The sequence below is a fragment of the Tinamus guttatus genome, unplaced genomic scaffold, assembly GCF_059628265.1.
Source record: "Tinamus guttatus ecotype Peru unplaced genomic scaffold, ASM5962826v1 Tinamus_guttatus_pri_ptg000182l, whole genome shotgun sequence".
NCBI classification, from domain to species: Eukaryota; Metazoa; Chordata; class Aves; order Tinamiformes; family Tinamidae; genus Tinamus; species Tinamus guttatus.
The window spans coordinates 641,292-661,877 of NW_028288716.1; the positions used below are offsets into that span (position 1 = coordinate 641,292).

Here is a 20,586-nt window from a genome sequence, read left to right on the forward strand (position 1 = left end):
ACCCCACCCAGAGGCACATGTGGTAAACTTGCAGGTTTTTAAAATCAAATATTACCCTTCCCAGCCAATAGTGATCACAAAACATAAGTGGCGTACATTTTATTCCAATCTTCTTTGTGTGTAGGCGTGCTTTGCTGCGTCAGAGGCTTTCTGATATTGGCTTACCCAATGGTCTTGTACCTCCTACAGAATAACCCCAGATAAGTACTCCAGTCATTTGACTCATTGCAAGCTGTGAGAACTGCCTGCTTTCTCTGTCAATGCGTAACTTTTACGTGTATACATATGTGTGTATATATATATTCATATATATATATATAAATGATAGAGAAAATATGTCTACATTGCACCTTAGTTTTGTCGACTATATGACCTGCTAAACTCAGTTAATTACTTCATCTGAGAATTCTTTGCATCTGCTTGACTCTGAGCTGTTTGAAAGAACGAATTCGGAAAGAGAAATCAGAGTGGAAACCTGAAACTAATACAAACTCCAACCAGCAGAAGTCTTGGGTTGCACTTAGAATGGCACCCTGGAGGAGAGTGGATAAAGTCATACTGCTAATAATGAATGTAGGTTTTGTGTTTTATATTATGCACTCACTACAAGATCTGAGAAAGGGAAGAAGTGACTCCTCAGTAGTTAATCCTCAGTCTCATAATCAAGAAAATAGCATCTTCGAGAGACTGGACCATTTGGACTGGCACATTTACAATCTCTGTAAGTAAAATACAGTGCTGCTTAACTTTGTGAGAATTAGATATCTAGTTTTCCTGAAGGATAGAATGATAGACAGTAGAGCTAATATTTATTTGGATTTCCCTGGGCATTCTTTACTTTTTCTTGCAAGCTTGAAAACATCTTGATGTCATAAATGAATGTTTTGTTTGAATATAACATACTGAAGTCTTAGCCATGACTGTGGCTTATCCGTACTTTTTGCATATTAGAGAGCTCCTATCCCTGAACTTTTCTACGGGCTTTAAGATCATCTTATTTTATCAGCAAACTAATCTTAAATTGCTAATAGTCCTTGAAATGGAGGGAATCCCTGGGAATCCTCTTACCCCATTTCCTCACCCTCTGCTTTTTGGGTAAGTAGTCACCTACTTAACTGGACCATGTTCTAAAGTAGCATTTGTTGAGATATACCAGTGGTGCAAACCTAACATCCAAGCAGATGAGCTTGTGTATACGAATTATTAATTTAGGAAGGAAGGAAAGAAGGAAGGGAAATAAATTTAGCCTTTGCTTTCTCAAAGTGCTGTTTACAAATTTTGAAGAATCTTGCTTCAGCTATTTTTTGTAGCTTTGACTGTTGGTAACTGTACAGACTGTTGCATGTCAGGTTTGTTTAAGTTTTCTTTAACCTGAACTTCCTCAATCACGGGTAAGTCTTCATTGCTCCAGACTTCTCTCTGATTTTGGAGGCCTGGGTTTCTTGAGAACTGGACTTACCCTTATAGACTGAGGCAAAGAAAACATTGAGTACTTTTGCCTTTTTTGTGTCCTTTGCCACCAGGGCCACTAAGCAATTTAGCAGTGGGCACACATTTTCTTTCCTAGCCTTCTCTTTGCTGCTTATGCACTTGTAGAAGCCTTTCTTGTTGTCCTTAACATCCTTTGCCAGTATCGGCAAGGTAGGTGGCATTTTTCATGACTGTAGGTAGGCTTCAGATTTAAGTCTCTCAGCCCCTACCCTGCTTGCTTGGATAATGTGTCTATATTCCTCCTGGGTCTTGTCTCTGCTTATGCCTTCTGTATACTTCCTGCTAGTTTTGCCAGGAGTTTCTTTTTCCTCCATGCAGGTCTTCTATCCCCTTGCTTGAGTTGTGCTCGTTAGGATGGACAGTTCTTGAATTGCAGGAAGTGATCCTTGAATACCAAATAATTTTCTTAGATCCCTCTTCCTTCCTAGGCCATATCCCGTTAGATTCTTCCTATTAGCTCCCTGAAGAGCTTGCTCTTCCTAAGTCTACGTTGTGATTCTGCTCTTTGTGATGTGCCAATAGAAGGATATCTATGATTCTTTTGGATTTAGGGGGTTAGTTGCACTGAACTCAAGAAATCATCATTCGTCAAGTATAAAAATTTATCAGAGATGAGAGATTATAACAAAGCTAAAAGTAGCTAAAAAGTAGCTAAAATCTAAAGCTAGACATATAACAGAACTGAAAATATATACTCATGTCAGACCAGTCAAATCATGAGGTGCACGATACAATGACTACTGTCAACCTTTCCTTGAGGGACACACTCCAGTATAGCTTTCCCTGAATTTTTCTGCAACAGGTGCACGGTCTAGCAATCACTCTCATTCTTTATGCGCCACCCTTCCAGTATAATATTCTGGTATAATATTCACCAGGCTGTTGACACAAGGAGTGTCCCTGCAGAGTGTCCCTGCTGATGGCGGCGTGGTTGGGTCCGCAGATCAGCTGACTGTGGGTCCTAGTCCACCACAAACATATGTGGCTTACTCTATAGTCAGCAAAAACAATGCCAGCCCTCAGTTATACCAAAGCTGTATGATTCCAGTCAATACCAGCGTGTCTATCAACAGGTAACGTACTTCTAAGCCCACAGCACTTCTCATTAGTAACAATATGTCTATTAACATTAACAGAGTGTTTGGTGGGGAATGGTTCCACAGCACCCAGATGTTTATAGTGTGGATCTGCAGTGCCACCACTCCATTGTTTGAACTTGTCAAACATGAGGCTGTTAGAGGGTGTCTAGGCAACCACAGCTGCAAGTCGTGATGGCTGTGGCCATGGTGCACTTGGAGTTTGTTAGCTTTTGGAGAGCACCCCAGAGCAAACACCTCCTCTATGGGCTGCACCATCTGGAGTCCCATGCTTGCCTGTGTGGCAACTGTCACTATTTGCCCTGCTTGCTTCCTCACAGAATTCTTATTGTTGCTGCAACCAAGGCTGCCCTTGACTTGCTTCCCTCTGACCACTTCTTCCTTGGTTTTAAGAACGAGATCCAGCAAAGCCACTTCTCACTAGGTCTTCAATTGCCACTGCTAGAAGTTGCTTTCCAGAAACCTCTTGGATTGCTTGAGCCCCCTGTGTTCCCCTCCAACTGATATCAAGGTGTCTCAATTCCCTCATGAGGACCAGGCTTGTAAACATGAATCTTCTTCCAGTTCTCTGAAAAGGTTCCATCCACTATTCTTTCTCTTCAGGTGTTTCACAGCAGACAACCACTACAGTGCCAACTGTGATGGTCAGCTGGCTAATCCTGACCTATGAGTCTTCAGCTGATCCTCCCTCTACCCCCACTGCATTGCAGCTGATCTCTCACAAAAACGGAAACTACTGCTCACCTTCCTAGCCTGTCCTTCCTGAAAACCCTGCCTCCATCCATTGCAGCTATTCCGTTATGTAAGCAATTCCACTATTTCTCTGTGATCTGAATGATACTGTAGCCCTGTAAGGACACACAGCCTTCTAATTCCTCCTGTTTGCTTCCCATGCTGCATGCATTAACGTGCAGGCACTTCAAAGAGGCATCCTGGTGTGATGATTTCCTAAAAAGGACATGAGGGCTTTCTCTATATTATGGGTCTACAGTTACTCCCTTATTTACATCCATTGGATGATACTGTAGAGAAGGTTACAGGCATTTGTCTTTGTGGAAGAAGTCCTGTATTTTGGGTGCTGGATAACAGACACTTTCATTTGTCTTCTCTGAATGTGAAGCTCCAAAACCAAGAGAGGAAGATTTCAGAATAGATACAGCAGTTCCAGTTGGTCACCTCTCACAGGGCTAGATAGTATATGCATTTGGTGAATTGTCTCTGTCCCATGAGTCTGGGTACATAACCAGACTGCATGCATTCCATGTGGAGCATGGGATGCTGGAAGTGAAGTTCTGCAGGATTTGCCCTGTAAGTATTGAAGTCTTTTAGTGGATTTGTCTTGAGGACACATGTTTTTAGTTAGGACTTTGGTGTACCAGGCCAGTAACTTTGTGTAGCTGTGCCCTGTGGGTGCTTTCTTAATATGCTAGGCTTTTACAGGACAGAGCAGTGAAAGACCACTTTAGGGAGATCATCAAGATAAAACACCTAAATTGCTTCAAGTACCCAATAAAGTTTGCTTAAATCCACACAGACTGTGTGGCACTGAATTGTGCTATATGGACATGGCTGCACAAAGTAATGGCTGCACAGGGAGCATAGGAGTATAAATACCCTTTCCCTTTAAATTCATGTCCTATCTTAATTTTGTAGGATGTTAGGAATGAAATTTCTCTATATACTAAGAATCCAGAAGGGTAAAGAGTCCTGTGCTTATTCTCTCAAATAATTATGTTTTTATGTTTTGCTTCCCAAAAAGAAGAAATACTAGAGGAGAAGATAGCAAGTCTTTTCTTCTAACAGTCTCTAGACCATAATTAAGGACAGCTGTCAGGCAACTCTAATTTAATATGACTTTAAACTTATGTGCGTGTCTCATTAATTGCTATACAGAAGTGCTTGTATGATACATTTGGCATGTTATGGTATTTACCTTCAAGACCAATATGATATAAACATCCTGACGTAGACAGGAACCCAAATGTGGATCCTTGATAGATTAATGTCAGCTAAACATCATAGATATGGTTTGGGTCAGATTTAATTTGTGTGTTGCCTCTACTCACAGATTTCTCCACTAATACCATTGCAGTGTCCCTTCCTCTATGCCAGTGTAATTGAGACCATAAACAATGGTCAATGATGTTGTGGACAGCGACATTTAAAGGGGAGAGTCTGGTGCTACTGTCATGCTAATGTCAGGTTAGCTGTAATTTCACACACCTCTTCACATGCATCATTTTGAGGACAATTTGGCTCATTGATGATGGATAATATTCTCAATTTAATTGATGTGATTTCCTTTTCAATTAGCAAAATCAATGGAACAGTTTCATGAAAATATAAAACAAATAAAATATGATCAGAAACTGCAAGAGAATTCCGGGACTGAAGTACATCAGGCTGGAAATGCAAAGGAAGAAAAGAAGAGTGTACATCGCTTGCTGTACCCAGACTCATTCCTGTTCAAACGCTGGGGTACAGATTTAAGAGAAGAGGAGCAAACTGTTGCACAGAATCTGTTCTTAAAATATGGGTACAATGTTTATCTCAGTGATCGCCTACCTCTGGACCGACTTATTAAGGACACCAGATCTCCTAGGTACAGTACAAGCCCTCTTGATGTTCACAAGGCAGCATAAAATTAAAGGGAAGGGGTTGACTAAGTTACAATAATCTACAAATAGATTTAAATTTATGCTGTATCTCTTTAGAATATTTTCTATAATTTTCTTCCAAGTATTGGCCAACTTTTAGGTAATACTCCAAAGTGTGAAAAGAAGTCACAGAGCAGGGAAGTTACTTGGGCGGGGGGGAAGGCGCGGAAAAGAGCATAATGTTATCATTATAGTTGAAATAGTTCTTCTAAAGCTAGAAAAAAAGTAAAAAATAATTTAAAAAAAAAACAGAAGAAATGAAACCTGGTCTGTTTATTGCCCCAACGGCAAGACATCTGAAATATGTTTTGCTCTAGTTGCTTATATTTGTTTTTAAGTCTCCTATATGCTGCAATATCCAGAGACTTATATAATGTCCAGGTAACACAGATAATATCCATATTTTAAACTTTTTCTTGCTTGGGACCTTTCTTCCCTACCCTTTTCCCCCCCTTCAATATAGCCGCTGAAGAAGCAGACTTCCATGTTGCTTCTGAGGTGGACAATGTTACATTGCCCTCAACTGTGGGTGTCCTATGGGCCGGACCAAGCACTAACTCCATCACTAAGGTCTGTTCGTGTGTGCTTCTCAGTTCAAAGTGTCTGAAGTGGAATGGGAGTTATGTTCTCACTTCTGAAGTGAATTCTGGGGAGGTTTTGTGCATCATGCCTTGGGATGCTCAGGAATATGGTCTGCTTCTGTTTACTGTGAAGTTTGATCACTGTAATCTTCTACAGAAGCCAGAAACCAAATTGAGTGAAATGTGCTACTTTTTGAAAGCTAATTACCTCTGGCAGGTTACTTGTATTCTTTAATTCTTACTAATAATTCAATGTTGTAAGACCCTTTAGTACTGATAAACAGTAATTGTTGTTTTTATCTTTACAGAAATTAACTTTATCCCAACAGTTTACATTCTCAACCTAACATTGTTTAAATGAATGGTGAAACTAGGCTTTGGAGGATTCCTCTCCTCTCTTTTACTAAACCCTCATTATGTGTTTTCAGCCTAATATACCAGTTCTGTCTTCTTGCAGCTGCCTTGTTCACTGATTTTCTTTGGAAACTGTGCTAATTTGTTCTCCTTCTATTACAGCTGTCAAAGGAAAACATATCCTCAAGCTCTCCCAACACTCAGTGTTGTCCTTATATTTATGAATGAGGCACTGTCAATCATCTTACGTGCAATTACTAGCATAATTAATCGAACACCTTCTCATTTATTGAAAGAAATCATCCTGGTAGATGATTACAGTTCAAATGGTAAGTGATCTGGGGAAATCTTTCTAATTTATGCTGTAGTTGTACTAAAAGAATGTGCCTGGCCTTTTCGAGGCACACAGTGTAGATCTCAAAATTTAGAATAAATTAGAAAAAAATACACCTTATTAGCTTGAAAAATGGTGATTAATAATGAATATGATAATGGTCTGCAACTATTAGAAAATGTAAAGACTGAACTTGGAGATCACCATTATGTGCTTGTCAGGTAAGGTAAAAAAAAAAAAAAAAAAAAATCCCTCCCTCTCCCCCCCCCCCCCCCCCCCCAAAAAAAAAAAACATATTTTGGAAGCATCTAAATTCCTTGAAGAGTGCCGTATAGGGTTATGGAAAACTCTCCTGAGGGAAGTAATGGGAACCCTGTTGCTTCTAGAATTGGACTAAGGAAAAGACTGTAAAATTGTTTATAAGAAATAGTCATACCCCTGTTCTCAAGGGTGCTCTAATGGATAATATATACCTTTTGAAATCACCCTAGGTGTAATGTCTCATATTGTAAGATCTTAAATTTGTCACAAGTTCTTTCATATCAAACTCTGAGTTAGTATGTTCTTTTAACATTGTTGCAACTAAAGAGGTTGTTATGGATGGTAAGCAGCACCACCATTGCATTATTAGGACCTCAGCTCTGTCTTTTCACAGTGGAAGTTCTGTCTTGTCCAGTTTTGATAGCACCCTCCCTTGGATGCTGCAGGCAAATCTGGTTTTATCTTGCCGTCTTGTCTGATGAGATGTAATTGATTCTTCTAGCAATTCTATTTTAAAGAACCTTTCAGACATTTTCAGTCTGGAACGGGGAGAAGCTAGAAAGCAGTTGTCTAATTATCTTTTCTAGTTCTTAATATTGATGACTTCTGTTAATTTTTTAAAATCATTAAAATGTGTGGAACTTTTTTAGATGATCTGAAAGGACCTTTGGAAGCACATATCAAAAGTTACAATGCAAAGCATCTTGGACTGCTTAAAATCATAAGACATCAGAAAAGAGAAGGCCTGACACAAGCTCGGATTTCTGGCTGGAAGGCATCAACTGCAGATGTTGTTGCAATTTTGGATGCTCATGTCGAAGTTAATGTAGCGTGGTAAAACCAAAAGGATTTTTTAAACATTATTTACTTTTGGAGGGAGCAGAAGAAGCAAGAAAAGAGTTTGATTGTGTAATTGGGACAAGCATCTGTACATGTTTCTCCTTTCTGGCAAACCATGAGTTAATTGACAGTCACTGGGTCATTATATAGGGGTAAAATTGTTTGAAATAAATAGCAAAACAGCCAGATAAGAGAATAAGCTATTTTGTGAAGAACAAGAGAGCAATGCCTATTGTCACTGCATATTTATTGCGTTTCTAGGAAAAAAGATTGCGTAGTGAAATGAGAGTGATGGTTGAGAATGCTGATTCCAGTACTGAAAAAATTTAGCCCTTTATAGCAGGCAGCTCTTATACTGACATGACTATAAATTGACTTGATTCCTATTACAATTTTGCCTTTATACAATGTTTAATTACTGTTTGTAAAGTTTCCTCTCCTCTGGACTACTGAATTCAGTGGCTGACTATTGTGCATGTTGTCTTTCTTCCTGGGAACAAAGTTCTTTCATCTCTCTTCAGACCAAAAGGCAGTTCTATCAAGATCTCTCTCTTCTCTTTGGATAACACACTTGCTGACACTTCCTAGTTGTTACAGTCTTAAAGGTAATACCATATGCCTTCAGTCATGGCTTTTAGCACCAAAATGAAAAGAGTACATAGGGAGATGAAAGGTCTGTGCCTAGAAGCCTAACAACAGTAGGAGTTGTCCCCTTCCCCCATACTAGTCTCTTCCTCCTGCAGACTGCAGCCACGCCATCAAGGCACAAGAAAGACAGGGGGAGCCGATCTCCCTCGGGACTTATAGGCACCTCTCACCTATCTCCCTTTCCTCTCTTCTCTTACCTCTTTGCACAGATAGAGAAGAAATTTTTGGAGTCTGTAGGAAGCAGACCCAGGTTGCAATACAGCCCAGTAAGTTAAGAGTGGAGGGTAGGGTTAGTATAATAAGTGACAGTCAAAATACAGAGTTGTCTAATGGAAGGGAGAATTGAGCCATGGTGTTAGCAAATAGTATTACTAGTGCTCCAAGAACGGCCGAACTCTTTTTGTAGAGCCGAAAATTTATGAATAAATAAACAAACTAGCACAGTTTTAGAAAATGGTTATGCAATTTAGTTCAATTTGTAAGACTTCTACTTCTTCAAGGTGACTAGATTTTTGGTTAATTTTCATAGGGCTGAACCTATCCTGTCTCGAATAAAAGAAGATCGCACTGTTATTATATCACCAGTATTTGACAATATTCGCTTTGATGACTTTGAACTTCTCCAGTATGCAGTGGCTGCGGATGGATTTGACTGGGCTCTCTGGTGCCTTTATGAACCTTTACCAGCTGAATGGTATGCTCTCAAAGATGAAACAGCTCCAGTTCGGTGAGTATGAACAGCTTTGAGAGGGACGTAATATCCAGTTTAGGACTGGAAGAAGGGAAAAGAGATTTCCTAGGTGGTAGGATAGATACCTATGTAGCACTTTATGTCTAGATAGTTGAAATGGGTGCATGGATGCTTAGGCAGTCAGAAAAATCTCAGTGCATCGCCTGAATTCCAAAATCTTCTCTGTGCTAATCAGGCTGTCAAATTTTCAGGCTACCCTGGTCAAGTTACTTTAATTTTTCTGTCTTATGTTCCTTACTCAGAAAGGTGGTAGTAATATTCATTAGCTGATCAAGATAAACTGTCACCTCTCTGTGCTTGCTCAGGATTCTGGGTTGGATCTCACAGCTTTGCTAGACAGTTGCATGTCCCAGCTATGAAGATTCACATGGATTCAAGTCATGAAGTTCTTTATTTAGAGATGTGTGACTGAGATTACCTTGGGCAGCATTTTTCAATCATTACACAATGCATATGGCTGTTTTACCTAAAGCAGCCTTTTAGTGCTAGGCTTATGATTCAACCTTTTTCCTTGTGCTTCCCACAACTCCCTCAGATTTGTGTATGTCTGTTCAACATAAAATGATTGCAGGTACTGTGATATCAATAAACATCTTTTGCTGAGTGAAAGAATTGGTCTCCTTGTTTTATACAGATGACAAATGTTATTTGCAATCCCTTAATAGCAGTCTATAAAGAAATATTAAACAGCCACCAAAAGATAAGACATAATCACCAGATTTTTCTAGTTCTATTTTAGTTACATAAAATATTTTTAAAATGTTCTGTGTAAATCTTGAAAGCCACAGCAAAGACACTGTGAAAGCATTACAAAATCATATGTTCATCAGAGGAGATGGAAGAATGCTTTACTTACGTACTGTTACTGTTGGTAGTCAAACACTGGAGATAAGGCTGCCTAGATGCCTAGATAAAAGCTGTAGGTGAAATTGGAGCCTGTGTGCATTAAAAGTGTTACATAGTAAATATTAATGGCTCGGGCAGGGTAATGAAAGGAAAGAAAGCTAAATGTAGCTTAAAGAATTGTTAATGAGAAGGTCACATTTTTGGGGGCAAATGCAAACAGAACTAGGTTTTGTCATAGATTATGGGAATATTAAAAGAATTAAAGAATCATGGAACCTGTTGAGGTTGGAAGGAGCCTCTAGAGATCATCTAGTCCAGCACCCCTGTTCAAGCAGGTGTTGCCCAGGACCCTGTCTAAACAGCTTTTGAATATCTCTCCAAGGAGAGACTCCACAGCCTATCTAGGCAACTTGTTCCCATGCTCAATAAGTAAATTTCCTTATGCTCAGACAGAGCTTCCTGTGTTTGTTTGTACACATTGCATCCCATTCCATTGCTGAGCACTACTGAGATGAGTCTGGCCCCGTCTTCTTTACATCCTCTTTTCAGATGTTGATACAGATTTGTAAGATCCCCCCAAAGATAGTAACATGTCCACTTTCAGCCTCCTTTCGCCCATGCTCCAGGCTGAATTCAACAACAGAATAATTGTTCCTGCTGTTTTCTTTCAAAACCTCAGTTTATAGCGATTCCAGAGTCCCCTTTGGCAACCAGTTTTACTATCTTAGCTTCTTTTATATTAGATAAAATCTCCTAATGTCTAATGCAATCCTAACTTGCTGCAGTTTTATCTGATTCTTTCTTCTTGTTTTATATATCTGAATACTTTTTTTATGTCTCCCCTGGTTATGTTTTTGTTGATGTCTGGACTCTTTCCTGTTATCTGTTATCCTGTTTACCTACTGCTCTCTGAAATTCATCTGGAATCCCAAGCAGTGGTTGATTTTACTTTGTTTTCAGCGTGGTTGCTTCTTTCTAATGTTGCTTTTGTGTTCTCCAGGAGCCCATCTATAATGGGGATTCTTGTTGCACATAGAGAATTTTTGGGTGAGATTGGTGTTCTGGATGGTGGAATGCACATATACGGAGGAGAAAATGTGGAACTTGGCTTGAGGGTAAACTTATTTTTCCATTATTTTTCTAAAAGAAGCACTAAAGCACGGCACATGATTTTTGAAAGTACTCATGTCACTGGTTATTGCCCAAAGCATAGGCAAATTTTTAAGAATGACTTAGTGTATTTTGGATACAAAGAGAAATGGATAGATTTCCATAAGTTTTTAAGGCTCAGCAGGACAATTTTGTGGATACTGCTTACAGAGTTTGGCTCCTGACACGAAAACTTGGCTCAATGGAAAATAGTGAATCATGAGATGTGATTCTCTATAGAAGTTTTTCTTTTGGCTGAGCAGTAGAAAAAGATGAAATTAAGTTAAGAAAAGATAGATAAACTTAAGAAACATTTTTAAGAGAAAAAGCCATATCTGTCGTAGAAAGTAATGTGCTTGTCATTTTTGTATGTCTTCGGCTCAAGAATAGATGCTTCTTTTTGCTGGAAGAGTTTCACCAGCAGGTTTTTTCTGTTTTAGTGCATTCACAAGTCCTTTTGAAAAGTAGTGAGAGGTATTATGGAAGGATTAAGAGGAAAAAATGAAAAAGGCACTTACATGTAGAAAAAAGAGATGGATGGAAGAGCATGAGAATTATAAACAAGTTTATATTGAGATTTGGTTGATTTATATTATATTCACTCATAATATAAACTTGTTTATAATATAAAACTACCAAATCTCAATATAAACTTGTTTATAAACTTGTTTATAATTTTGAGCAAGATTTCAATTCCTGGGGAAAAAAAATGCTCTCTGCCAAAGTGCAAGCTAGGGAGCTTTGAAACACCTTAATTACAAAGTTCAAAATATAAAGAGGTGGTTCTTTACTCTTCAAATAACAGGCCTATGGAACTCCTTGCTAAAGAATATTGTGGATCTTAAAAACATGCAGAGATACATGGGCAGAATGAACAGGTTTTTCAAAGGAAACCTTCTAAGTGTTATGGTACATATCTGAACCGTGGGAAATTAGATTCTGTGGGAAGCATCATCCACACTTGGCTTGTTCTTCCTCTTTTCCAGGCAGGTTTGTGGTCCCTGCTGGATGCAGAATACTAGGCTAGACAAGTCTGTCATCTAGTATGGCCATTCTGTTATGATCTTGGAGCCTTTTCTTTATTTTCTGCTACCTTTGTAAATACATTTAAGACAACATAGACAACTGTGCCAGATGAGCTCGAGATTGGGCAATAAAAAGACGCATTTGACGAGATGGACTTACTGACACTGATGCCTTTAATTAAAACAACATAGATACAAGTACAAATGAATACGAGTTGGTTAGTGAATACAAGTGAATACAAATAAGTTACTTACTGAATAATGCTTGCCAGTAGGATTACGAGACCACACATCTCTCCAAGATAGCAAACTGGAGGGGCTGGCAGGCTCTCAATCATAGCGGGTGTCCCCAGGGAGACAACATTGGTCTCGATGTTGGGAGTCTCCAACCCTCAAATCCACCCGTTGTATTTTTTCCCCAGGGCATGCGGTCACATAGGGCCAGTATGTGCCAGGAGGCCGCCCAGGGGAGAGTAAATCTATGCCTTACTGTTACACAACCCTTTTAGGACTGTGCCTGCGCAGATTCCTGAAGGGGGTCTCGTTCCTCAATTTGGTGGTCCCGCTTTCCTTATCCTTCTTGTTCTCACAGTGGCTTTGGCCTTCAAACTTCCTTAGACAGCATTTTGTAGTTAGGCTGGCAGCAAACCAGCCTGAACAGCAGTTCTTGTTTCTCCTAAGCTAACAAATTTCTTTGTTCGTTTAGATAGCATGTAACCACTACATGCTTTCCATTCTTCTTCAGAGATCTGGGTGTTAAAATCTTCCTTTGTTGGTAGCCTCTGCTGAGCACTATCAAAGTTCAGTATTTTTCCTCCAACGTCCAAATTTTGTTTCACACAATAGTTATTTATGACTCTACAGATCATAAAAATTTCCATCCCCAATACAACAACATACATTTGTCTAAAAAAATTATATTGAGCAAGCCTATTTTTTTTCTGTGATAGGTAGCATGACATTTGCATAGGCAAAAAGCAGCAGTAACGAGTGGAAATAGGAAAACTAACCAGCTACAGTGATGTAGGTTGAGGAACATCTAGCTAGAAAAGAACTGTGAAAAGCAGACTGTGCAAGAGTCAACAGTCATGCAGATGGATGGGAAATGAAGACATTGATCCTTCTCTACTGCTGGCCTCAACTGGAGCAGTGTTTGGAGTTCTGGGGCCATATATCATGAAAGACAGAGAATAACTAAAGAGTCTGAAGGAAAGCAGAGAATGAATAGAGGTCTAGCAACATATGACATCAGAGCAGAGACTGGAGGAAATGAAATTGTTTAGTTTGTGGAAAAAATAATGGAGAGAACATAGAGTAACTGTCTTCAAAATTTGTTAAATGCTAGGACAGATGGAATTCCTCTGTAAATTGACATCCTGTGTCAGACAGCAGATTGAGTTATATGAATTTATTAACTTGGATGAATGCTCTATTTTGACACATTTCTCCATTACACATAATGGTGATGTCCAAAGACTTCATGTTTCAATTTCTGTCTGTAAAATAGAAATTTGGCATGTCATTACCTCACATCAGGTAAGGCAAGTGGTCAATTAATATTGAGTTAATATGTCAGTTGTCTTGCCTGAAAATATATTTGCTCTGCTATGCTAGCACTGTGTGGTCTAAGCTATTGCCATGTGAACTTCCCAGCTTGAGCTTAGATCAGCACAGATCCAGTGCTGTACAAAGCTTATCATTTCTTGAAGAGCTTCCACTCTTGCAGTGACTGAACTTGCACAGGTTGGTTGGATTTGTGCTAGACTCTTGGTTTTGAAGCATAGGTTGTGGTCTGCTTAACTATCTCTGTGGATACTCCTTGAATTCTCTCTAGTTTTTAAGATTCTGTAGGACCAGTTTTGTCCTTGTCATCTCCTGGGCAATATCATTATTTCTGAAAAATTCAGGTCCAGATCCACAATGGTCTTTAGCAGGCAGGCTCCCAGTGAGATCATCTATGCCCTGGTTTACCTTAGCACATCTGGGCCAATGGCTCTGAGTGCCTTAAACTAAAAACTAGTAATTGGTTTTACTGCTGATGATGGCAAAGAAAAAAAACAAAACTAGGATCTGAAATAAGGCTACGCATAATGGAGTGAAAGGTACTGAAACATTCTCTGTATTCACTCAAGTCAAGAAATAGGGCTTTGAATGTTGAGAGCACATGCATCTGGTGAAGGAGCAGGGGGAGCAGAAATAGGATCATTCTAACAATATGTGAAAAGACCTTGGGTAATCAGGCAAATTTACCTGAAATTCTCTCTTCTCAATCCAGGCCTGGCAGTGTGGAGGGAAAATAGAAGTATTACCCTGCTCAAGAATCGCTCATTTGGAAAGAGCTCACAAGCCTTATTTGCCAGACTTGAGTATCTCTGTGAGACGGAATGCCTTGAGGGTGGCAGAAGTGTGGATGGATGACTACAAGTACATGGTCTACTTAGCGTGGAATCTTCCAGTGGAGGTTGTGGTGTTTCCATGTGTTTCAAATTGGGATCCATAGTCTAAAAGTGGTCAAGTAGAGCAAGTGATTGTATGACAGAAGGCAAGCTTGAGTGGTTATGAAATACACTATAAAAAAATTAAAAAAATTAAAAATATATATTGTTATGTTAAATATTGATAAAGATGTCATCCATCATCTTTAACCATTCCCTTTTATGCTGTGCTATATATTCACAGACCAAGAGCTGATAGCTTGTTTAGAAGAACTTATAATCAAACCTATTAACATATTTTATCTTTTTAAATGAAGGAATTAGTTTACCTGGAATCTTTACAATTTTTAAAAAAGAAAATTTCTCTAATGATCCAGATGTCCCTGAATAGGCAAAAAGGGAACCTTGAATAGAACCATCAATTGCTTTTCATCAAATATCAAGCAACTTCTATTTAAGTGAGTTCTTCTCTCTGCATTTCAAAACTCTGCTCTTGTTTTCTTGGAAGACAAAGGAATCAGTCTTATAGCATCATAGAAAGTGTGCAAAAAGGCTAATATCAGGAAAATAAGAATTCTGAATTCTCAGAATTCAGTTCATATAGTTGGAAAATTTCCTTTCGCATCCTTCCTTTCCCATCTTTCCTTTTCCTTTTTTAATGTCATGCTGTTCTTAATTCACAATTCAATAGATTGTATTAAGACAGGCACCACACATATAAAGTGATTTTTAATGCTCTTTTTTTTTTTTTTTTTAATAATCTCAGAATACTGAATTCTCATTTGGCCTGATATTCTTAACCTTCACTGAGAACTGCAAAGTAAACCTTATGAAAGTAGCTTTCTGATTGATTCTTTGTTAGAATTTTCCATTTTCTTCATACTGTGTTCAGATTTCATGTTTTTATGCCTATTTGTGAAAAATTACATTTCTGTTTTTCCTTTAGAGATAATCTGTCCTTTCAAAATACTCTTTGTTGTTGTTTTAATTATCTCAGTAATTCTGAATATGGTTTTAACTTCCCACCTGACAAACTGCTAATAATACTAGAAATGTCAGCACAATTTTTTGAGTATTAATATCTTCCATGAAGAAGACACAGCTCATGAAGTTTTACTTCAAAGTATTTATATATCTTGGTTAAAGGAGTATACTCTCCTACTGCCTTCTGTTTTCTTGAATAGATAATTGTAAAGTATCTACTGTAATTGTAAAAATTCTAATATATGCTAAAATATATAGCCTAAATTAATACATTAAAACAATCCACTTCCCCTTTCCACTAATTGAATTATACTGAAACCATTTGGAATTCTTCTTAAGAACCATTTCTTTTCATCAAAAATATTAGTCATCAAAAATGAAGCTATTAATAGCAAGAAAAGTACAATCTTTTTCACAGTGGATTAATTTCTGCCCTTGAGAGAATTTTGTTTATTTTAATCAGTCACATTTCTTTGCTCAAGTTAGTGTTGTTAATGAGCTCTCTCTCCTATTTTTTCACCTTGATCTACTTTTTATGTAACTATAAAACAGGAGAACGTCTGCTTCCTACCCATGTCTAATTCTGATATTTTTTACATCTATCAAGTCATAACATGTTAGTTCTTCAGTAGTTTATTGGAACTTCAGACAAAACATGTTCTGAATTTCTTAAGTTTAAAAAATATATGTTCAAATTAACTTTTAAGTCTGTATTTTCTCAGATTGCATTAATGTGCTGAAATTAAATGTGGTGTTCTTCCAGAATCCTGGAATAGACTTTGGAGATATTTCTTCCAGAAGGGAACTAAGGAAGAAACTGAACTGTAAAAGCTTTGACTGGTACATTAAAAATGTTTACCCTAATTTAGTAGTTCTGCCCAACATTGTTGCCTATGGAACAGTAAGTATTGAGTCTACTTATTTCAAATATGGAACAACTAATTAAATCCAGTGTTATAAAGAGCTGTTGTCAACAATTCTAGAGTCTGTGATATAATTTTTTAGAAAGGCTTTCTTGCTCATATTTTTTATGAGTACTCTAGAGCCACTCTAGAATCTCTAAATTTGTTATTTTGTATGTACTGATGGGAGCATAGAAGTTGTTTGGGAAAGTACATAATATAGATTGTTTTATTGCATGTAAGGCTCACTAAGTGAAGAACAAGAATGGATCAGTATCATCTAGTAATGCTGAGTCTTTGATTTGCTTCTTATTTGTGCTATGATAATCATTTCTGCAAGATGGTCAGAGGTTCTTTTCTGACTTCATACTGTACTTTCCACTTCAGGATTTGATTCAGAGCTCTGAATAAAAAAGCTTTGCTTACAGGAGAGTTACAGAATTCCTGGTGGAGTGTTGGAAACAGGATAGCTATTCCTTACAGTAACTTTCCTATTTCATCTTGTAGATGAAAAACACATTGAAAGAAGATATCTGTATTGATCAAGGTCCTATTCCTGGAAATACACCAATTATGTATGTTTGTCATGCATATTCACCACAGGTAATGCAAACGTCAGATGTGAGCCATTACCAAAATTTAACTTCCCATGGCGCTATGAAATGAGCATTTCAAAACCCTCTGTGCTATCTAGAGGGGAAGATAAACCTTTACTTGAGTAAACTCTGCAATTCTGTCCCCACCTCCACTAAAACAAGTGATAGCAGAGGAGTTTTGTATGGAGATCTAAGTGCGATAAATGCAGGCTTTTGGTTTATCCTTACAAAAGAGGCAAGGCCTCATGTTAATACTGACTGATGTTTCTGATTAATAGAAGATCAGTAGACTGAATAGGAGAGACACTGAGCATTCCTCACACCTTGCGGCCTGTTCTCTCAGGAGGAGGAAAGATGAGGTTTAACATTCAGTTGCAAATACTGCGTTTTTTGTAGTCAAAGGAGAAAGATGCTGTCCCTTGTAGGAGATAAATTCATCCTGGTGAATGCTGGTTCTGTACAGCCAAACTCACTGTGAGTTGCAGAACCATCTGAGATTTCCTTGCTATATTAATTCATTGACAATGGTGTCACCTTCTCTTTCAGCATATCTTTTATCACAGCACTGGAGAAATATACATAGGAGGTTTGCGTGCCCGACTGAATATGATTGATCGATGTCTAACTGACCCTGGGAGTGGAGACCTGCCAGTTTTAGAGCAATGTGACACAGCTTTGAATAAAGGCCTGAACATGTACTGGGATTTTAAGCAAGTAGGTACATTTCTGTATCCCCACATTTCAGTAAGATTTCTCATTATGAGGAATCCTAAAGATTTTCATTGCAAAAAAGTTAACTTCTGAATAGGGTTGCTTTAATTTCAGGACTTGTATGTGTTAGTGGAAGAGCTAAGATGTAGTCAAGGAATTTGCAAGGGTGTGTGAACCTTCTAAACAGACCAGTTGAAGACCGGGGGACAGTCACACTTACACAGCTGACTGACCTATCAGAATTTAACCAGTTCCCATATGTTATCTGAGCTACAAGAACTAATTTGTACACCTGTCTTTCTTGGTGGAATTAAGTGGCTTAATCCAAAGCCTTTTTACATGGGCAGGTGAAAAATTCTCACTTGCTCATTTAGCAGTCAGGAAATGTGCAAGACTTAAGTGTCTCTTGTTTTTGATGGCCAGATTATAGATTATGAACTCCCTTTGCTGTCCACAATCTGTCTTCCCAACCTCCTCATGGGACAGATTTGTTCTGGGGAAAGAGCAGCAGGCTAGTCTCCATGTCCTGAGCACTTTCTGGTGCTGTAGAAACAACATCTTAGTATGGAAATCCTTGTTAGAGGTCGGGCTAGGCTCACCCTTTTTGGGCTCAGGCTAATGATAGAGCTGTCAAGTGAGTGCATAGTTCATTTGTCTTCATTTGTGCCTTATTTGTGGCAGCTGACACTGACAGACTTAAGATTCTAAATGATATCCTCATATTCTGCTTTCATTGTCTCTTCCTTGCGCTCAGTCAGTTGGCAGATAAATATCCAGCTGCAGCAGGATAAATAGGCAGCAACAATGGAGGGGAGAGGTGAAACGGGTAGCCATGAAACTTTTCCTTTCTCAGGCACTTCAGATCTCATCAGTTTGTACATTTAATAAGTAATTAATCTTACATACAAACTGTGTGCCTGTTTACTATAATCTGCTCTCAGTAAAATACTACACAGGAGACAAATCTTGGGAGAGTGACTGAGTCTAGGGTTGAATTGGTAAAAGACAACAAACAAATAATATGGCTCTGTAGAGTCTCCGGAACAGAAATTTTGATAGCAGAGGGGTTTTTTGTCCTTAGTGTGGTCTGTAACCACAGAACTTGGAAAAATATGAGTATATCTTTCTGAAAGATTTTAGACACCCCTTAAAAGTAAATATTCAGTTATTTGTGTGTGTCAAACATCATTAGAGTAAAACAACTGAAGCCTGTTAAGCTATTGTTGGTTCTGTAGCCCAGCCTATTATAAACATCATTATTTTCAATATGATGAGTGGACTTAGTCACACCCACCCTATTCACAGTATTTTACATTGAAATACTAACAGAGATAAGAGGAGAATATTCTCCTACATCTTTTATTAGCCCTTTTCTTGCAGAACCTGTTAAAGTATAAAAATTCCTAAAATGATTTTTGAACTGTAAAAAAAAACACAAAACAGAATTTTAAAAAATCATCAGAAAACAGAAACAGAGAAAGTTTTAAAATATATTTTAATAAACATTGGAGATTTCCAAAAGTTGTATGCTTCACTAGCGTGGAGAAAGTGCAAAACCTTTCTTTCCTGTCTGTGACTTGCATGGATTCGTCAGATGATTTGTAGAGGCCAAGAGAGTTACTTCTGAACTGAGCAGCACATTTTTAAGCTCATGGCTTTTCTTGTATTTTGAAATTTTGATAGCACAGATTTTTTCTTGTCTTGTCTGGTCTATAACCACAGAACTTAGAAATAGGTGAAGATATATTTCTGAAAGGTTTTAGACCCACCTTAAAAGTAAATCTTCAGTTATTTGTGTGTGTCAAACATTATGAGAGTAAAAGAACTGGTTGCCTAATGAAGCTTGTTAAGATCTTGTTTGTTCTGTAGCCCAGCCTACTATAAACATCATTATTTCCAATATGATGAGTGGACTTAGTCACACCCACCCTATTCACAGTATTTTACATTGAAATACTAACAGAGATAAGAGGAGAATATTCTCTTGATCTTTTATTAGCTCTTTTCTTGAAGAACTTGTTAAAGTATAAAAATTCCAAAAATGATTTTTTAACTGTAAAAAACACCACAAAACAGAATTTAAAAAATCATCAGAAAACAGAAACAGAGTAAATTTGTAAATGTATTTTCATAAACATTGGAGATTTCCAAAAGCTGTCATGCTTCATTAGCATGGAGAAAGTGCAAAAGTTTTCTTTTCTATCTGTGATTTGCATAAATTCGTCATATTCATTTGTAGAGGCCAAGAGAACTATTCTGAACTGAGCAGCACACTTTTAATCCCATACCTTTTCTTATATTTTCCTTCTTTTTGTAGGGATCAGCAGTAATCAATAGAAACACTAGAAGGTGCCTTGAAATCATAGAAGACAAACAGGCTTCATACACACTTGTGATGCAGACCTGCTCAGGACAAAGATGGAATATTCAACATATTCTTAAGGATTGGGGAAAGACAAAAGTTCTGGATCAGAAGACCGAGAATTCAAAGCATTGAGTGGAGGATCTTGATCCATTAAAATTATTATGCTTATTAAAGTCAAAGCAACAATTTGAAGATTTTATTTACGTAGGAATTTACAATATACTAGCTGCTCATTTACAATGTATTAGCTACTTCTGGCAATTACAATCTATGAGTCCAAAGACCAAAAATGCCGGTATCTGCCAGAGTTTTCTCAGTTAGGAGTAGGATAGCCTTTGCTTCTAGAAGTGTTTTAGACTAATTTAGCCTCATGAGTTCTTTATGTTCTTTGGAAGTGACTATCTCTGCTCATTGATGGTATAAGCCCTCTAACTTTCTAAATCAGGCATTTCAGATACGTATCAAAATTTAGAAGGAATGAATGTGAGTCTAAGACTTCCTATCACACAGAGCTTACTAAAAAAATTGATTATTTGTCTTTTTCTTGGTTGTGTAGTCA

The 20,586-nt window shown here is 37.9% G+C and overlaps 1 protein-coding gene across 1 annotated transcript; it reads left to right on the forward strand.

Moving 5' to 3' along the window:
- The first annotated feature begins 354 nt into the window (after positions 1–354).
- GALNT8 (polypeptide N-acetylgalactosaminyltransferase 8) lies at positions 355–20,279 on the forward strand. Its single transcript, XM_010225305.2, has 11 exons — positions 355–721; positions 4,902–5,190; positions 6,343–6,509; positions 7,426–7,609; positions 8,793–8,990; positions 10,861–10,975; positions 14,310–14,495; positions 16,217–16,354; positions 16,863–16,958; positions 17,498–17,665; positions 19,980–20,279. Exons 1-11 carry the CDS (start codon positions 526–528, stop codon positions 20,157–20,159), a joined length of 1,917 nt encoding a protein of 638 aa, XP_010223607.2. The 5' UTR covers positions 355–525; the 3' UTR covers positions 20,160–20,279.
- The last annotated feature ends 307 nt before the right edge of the window (positions 20,280–20,586 follow it).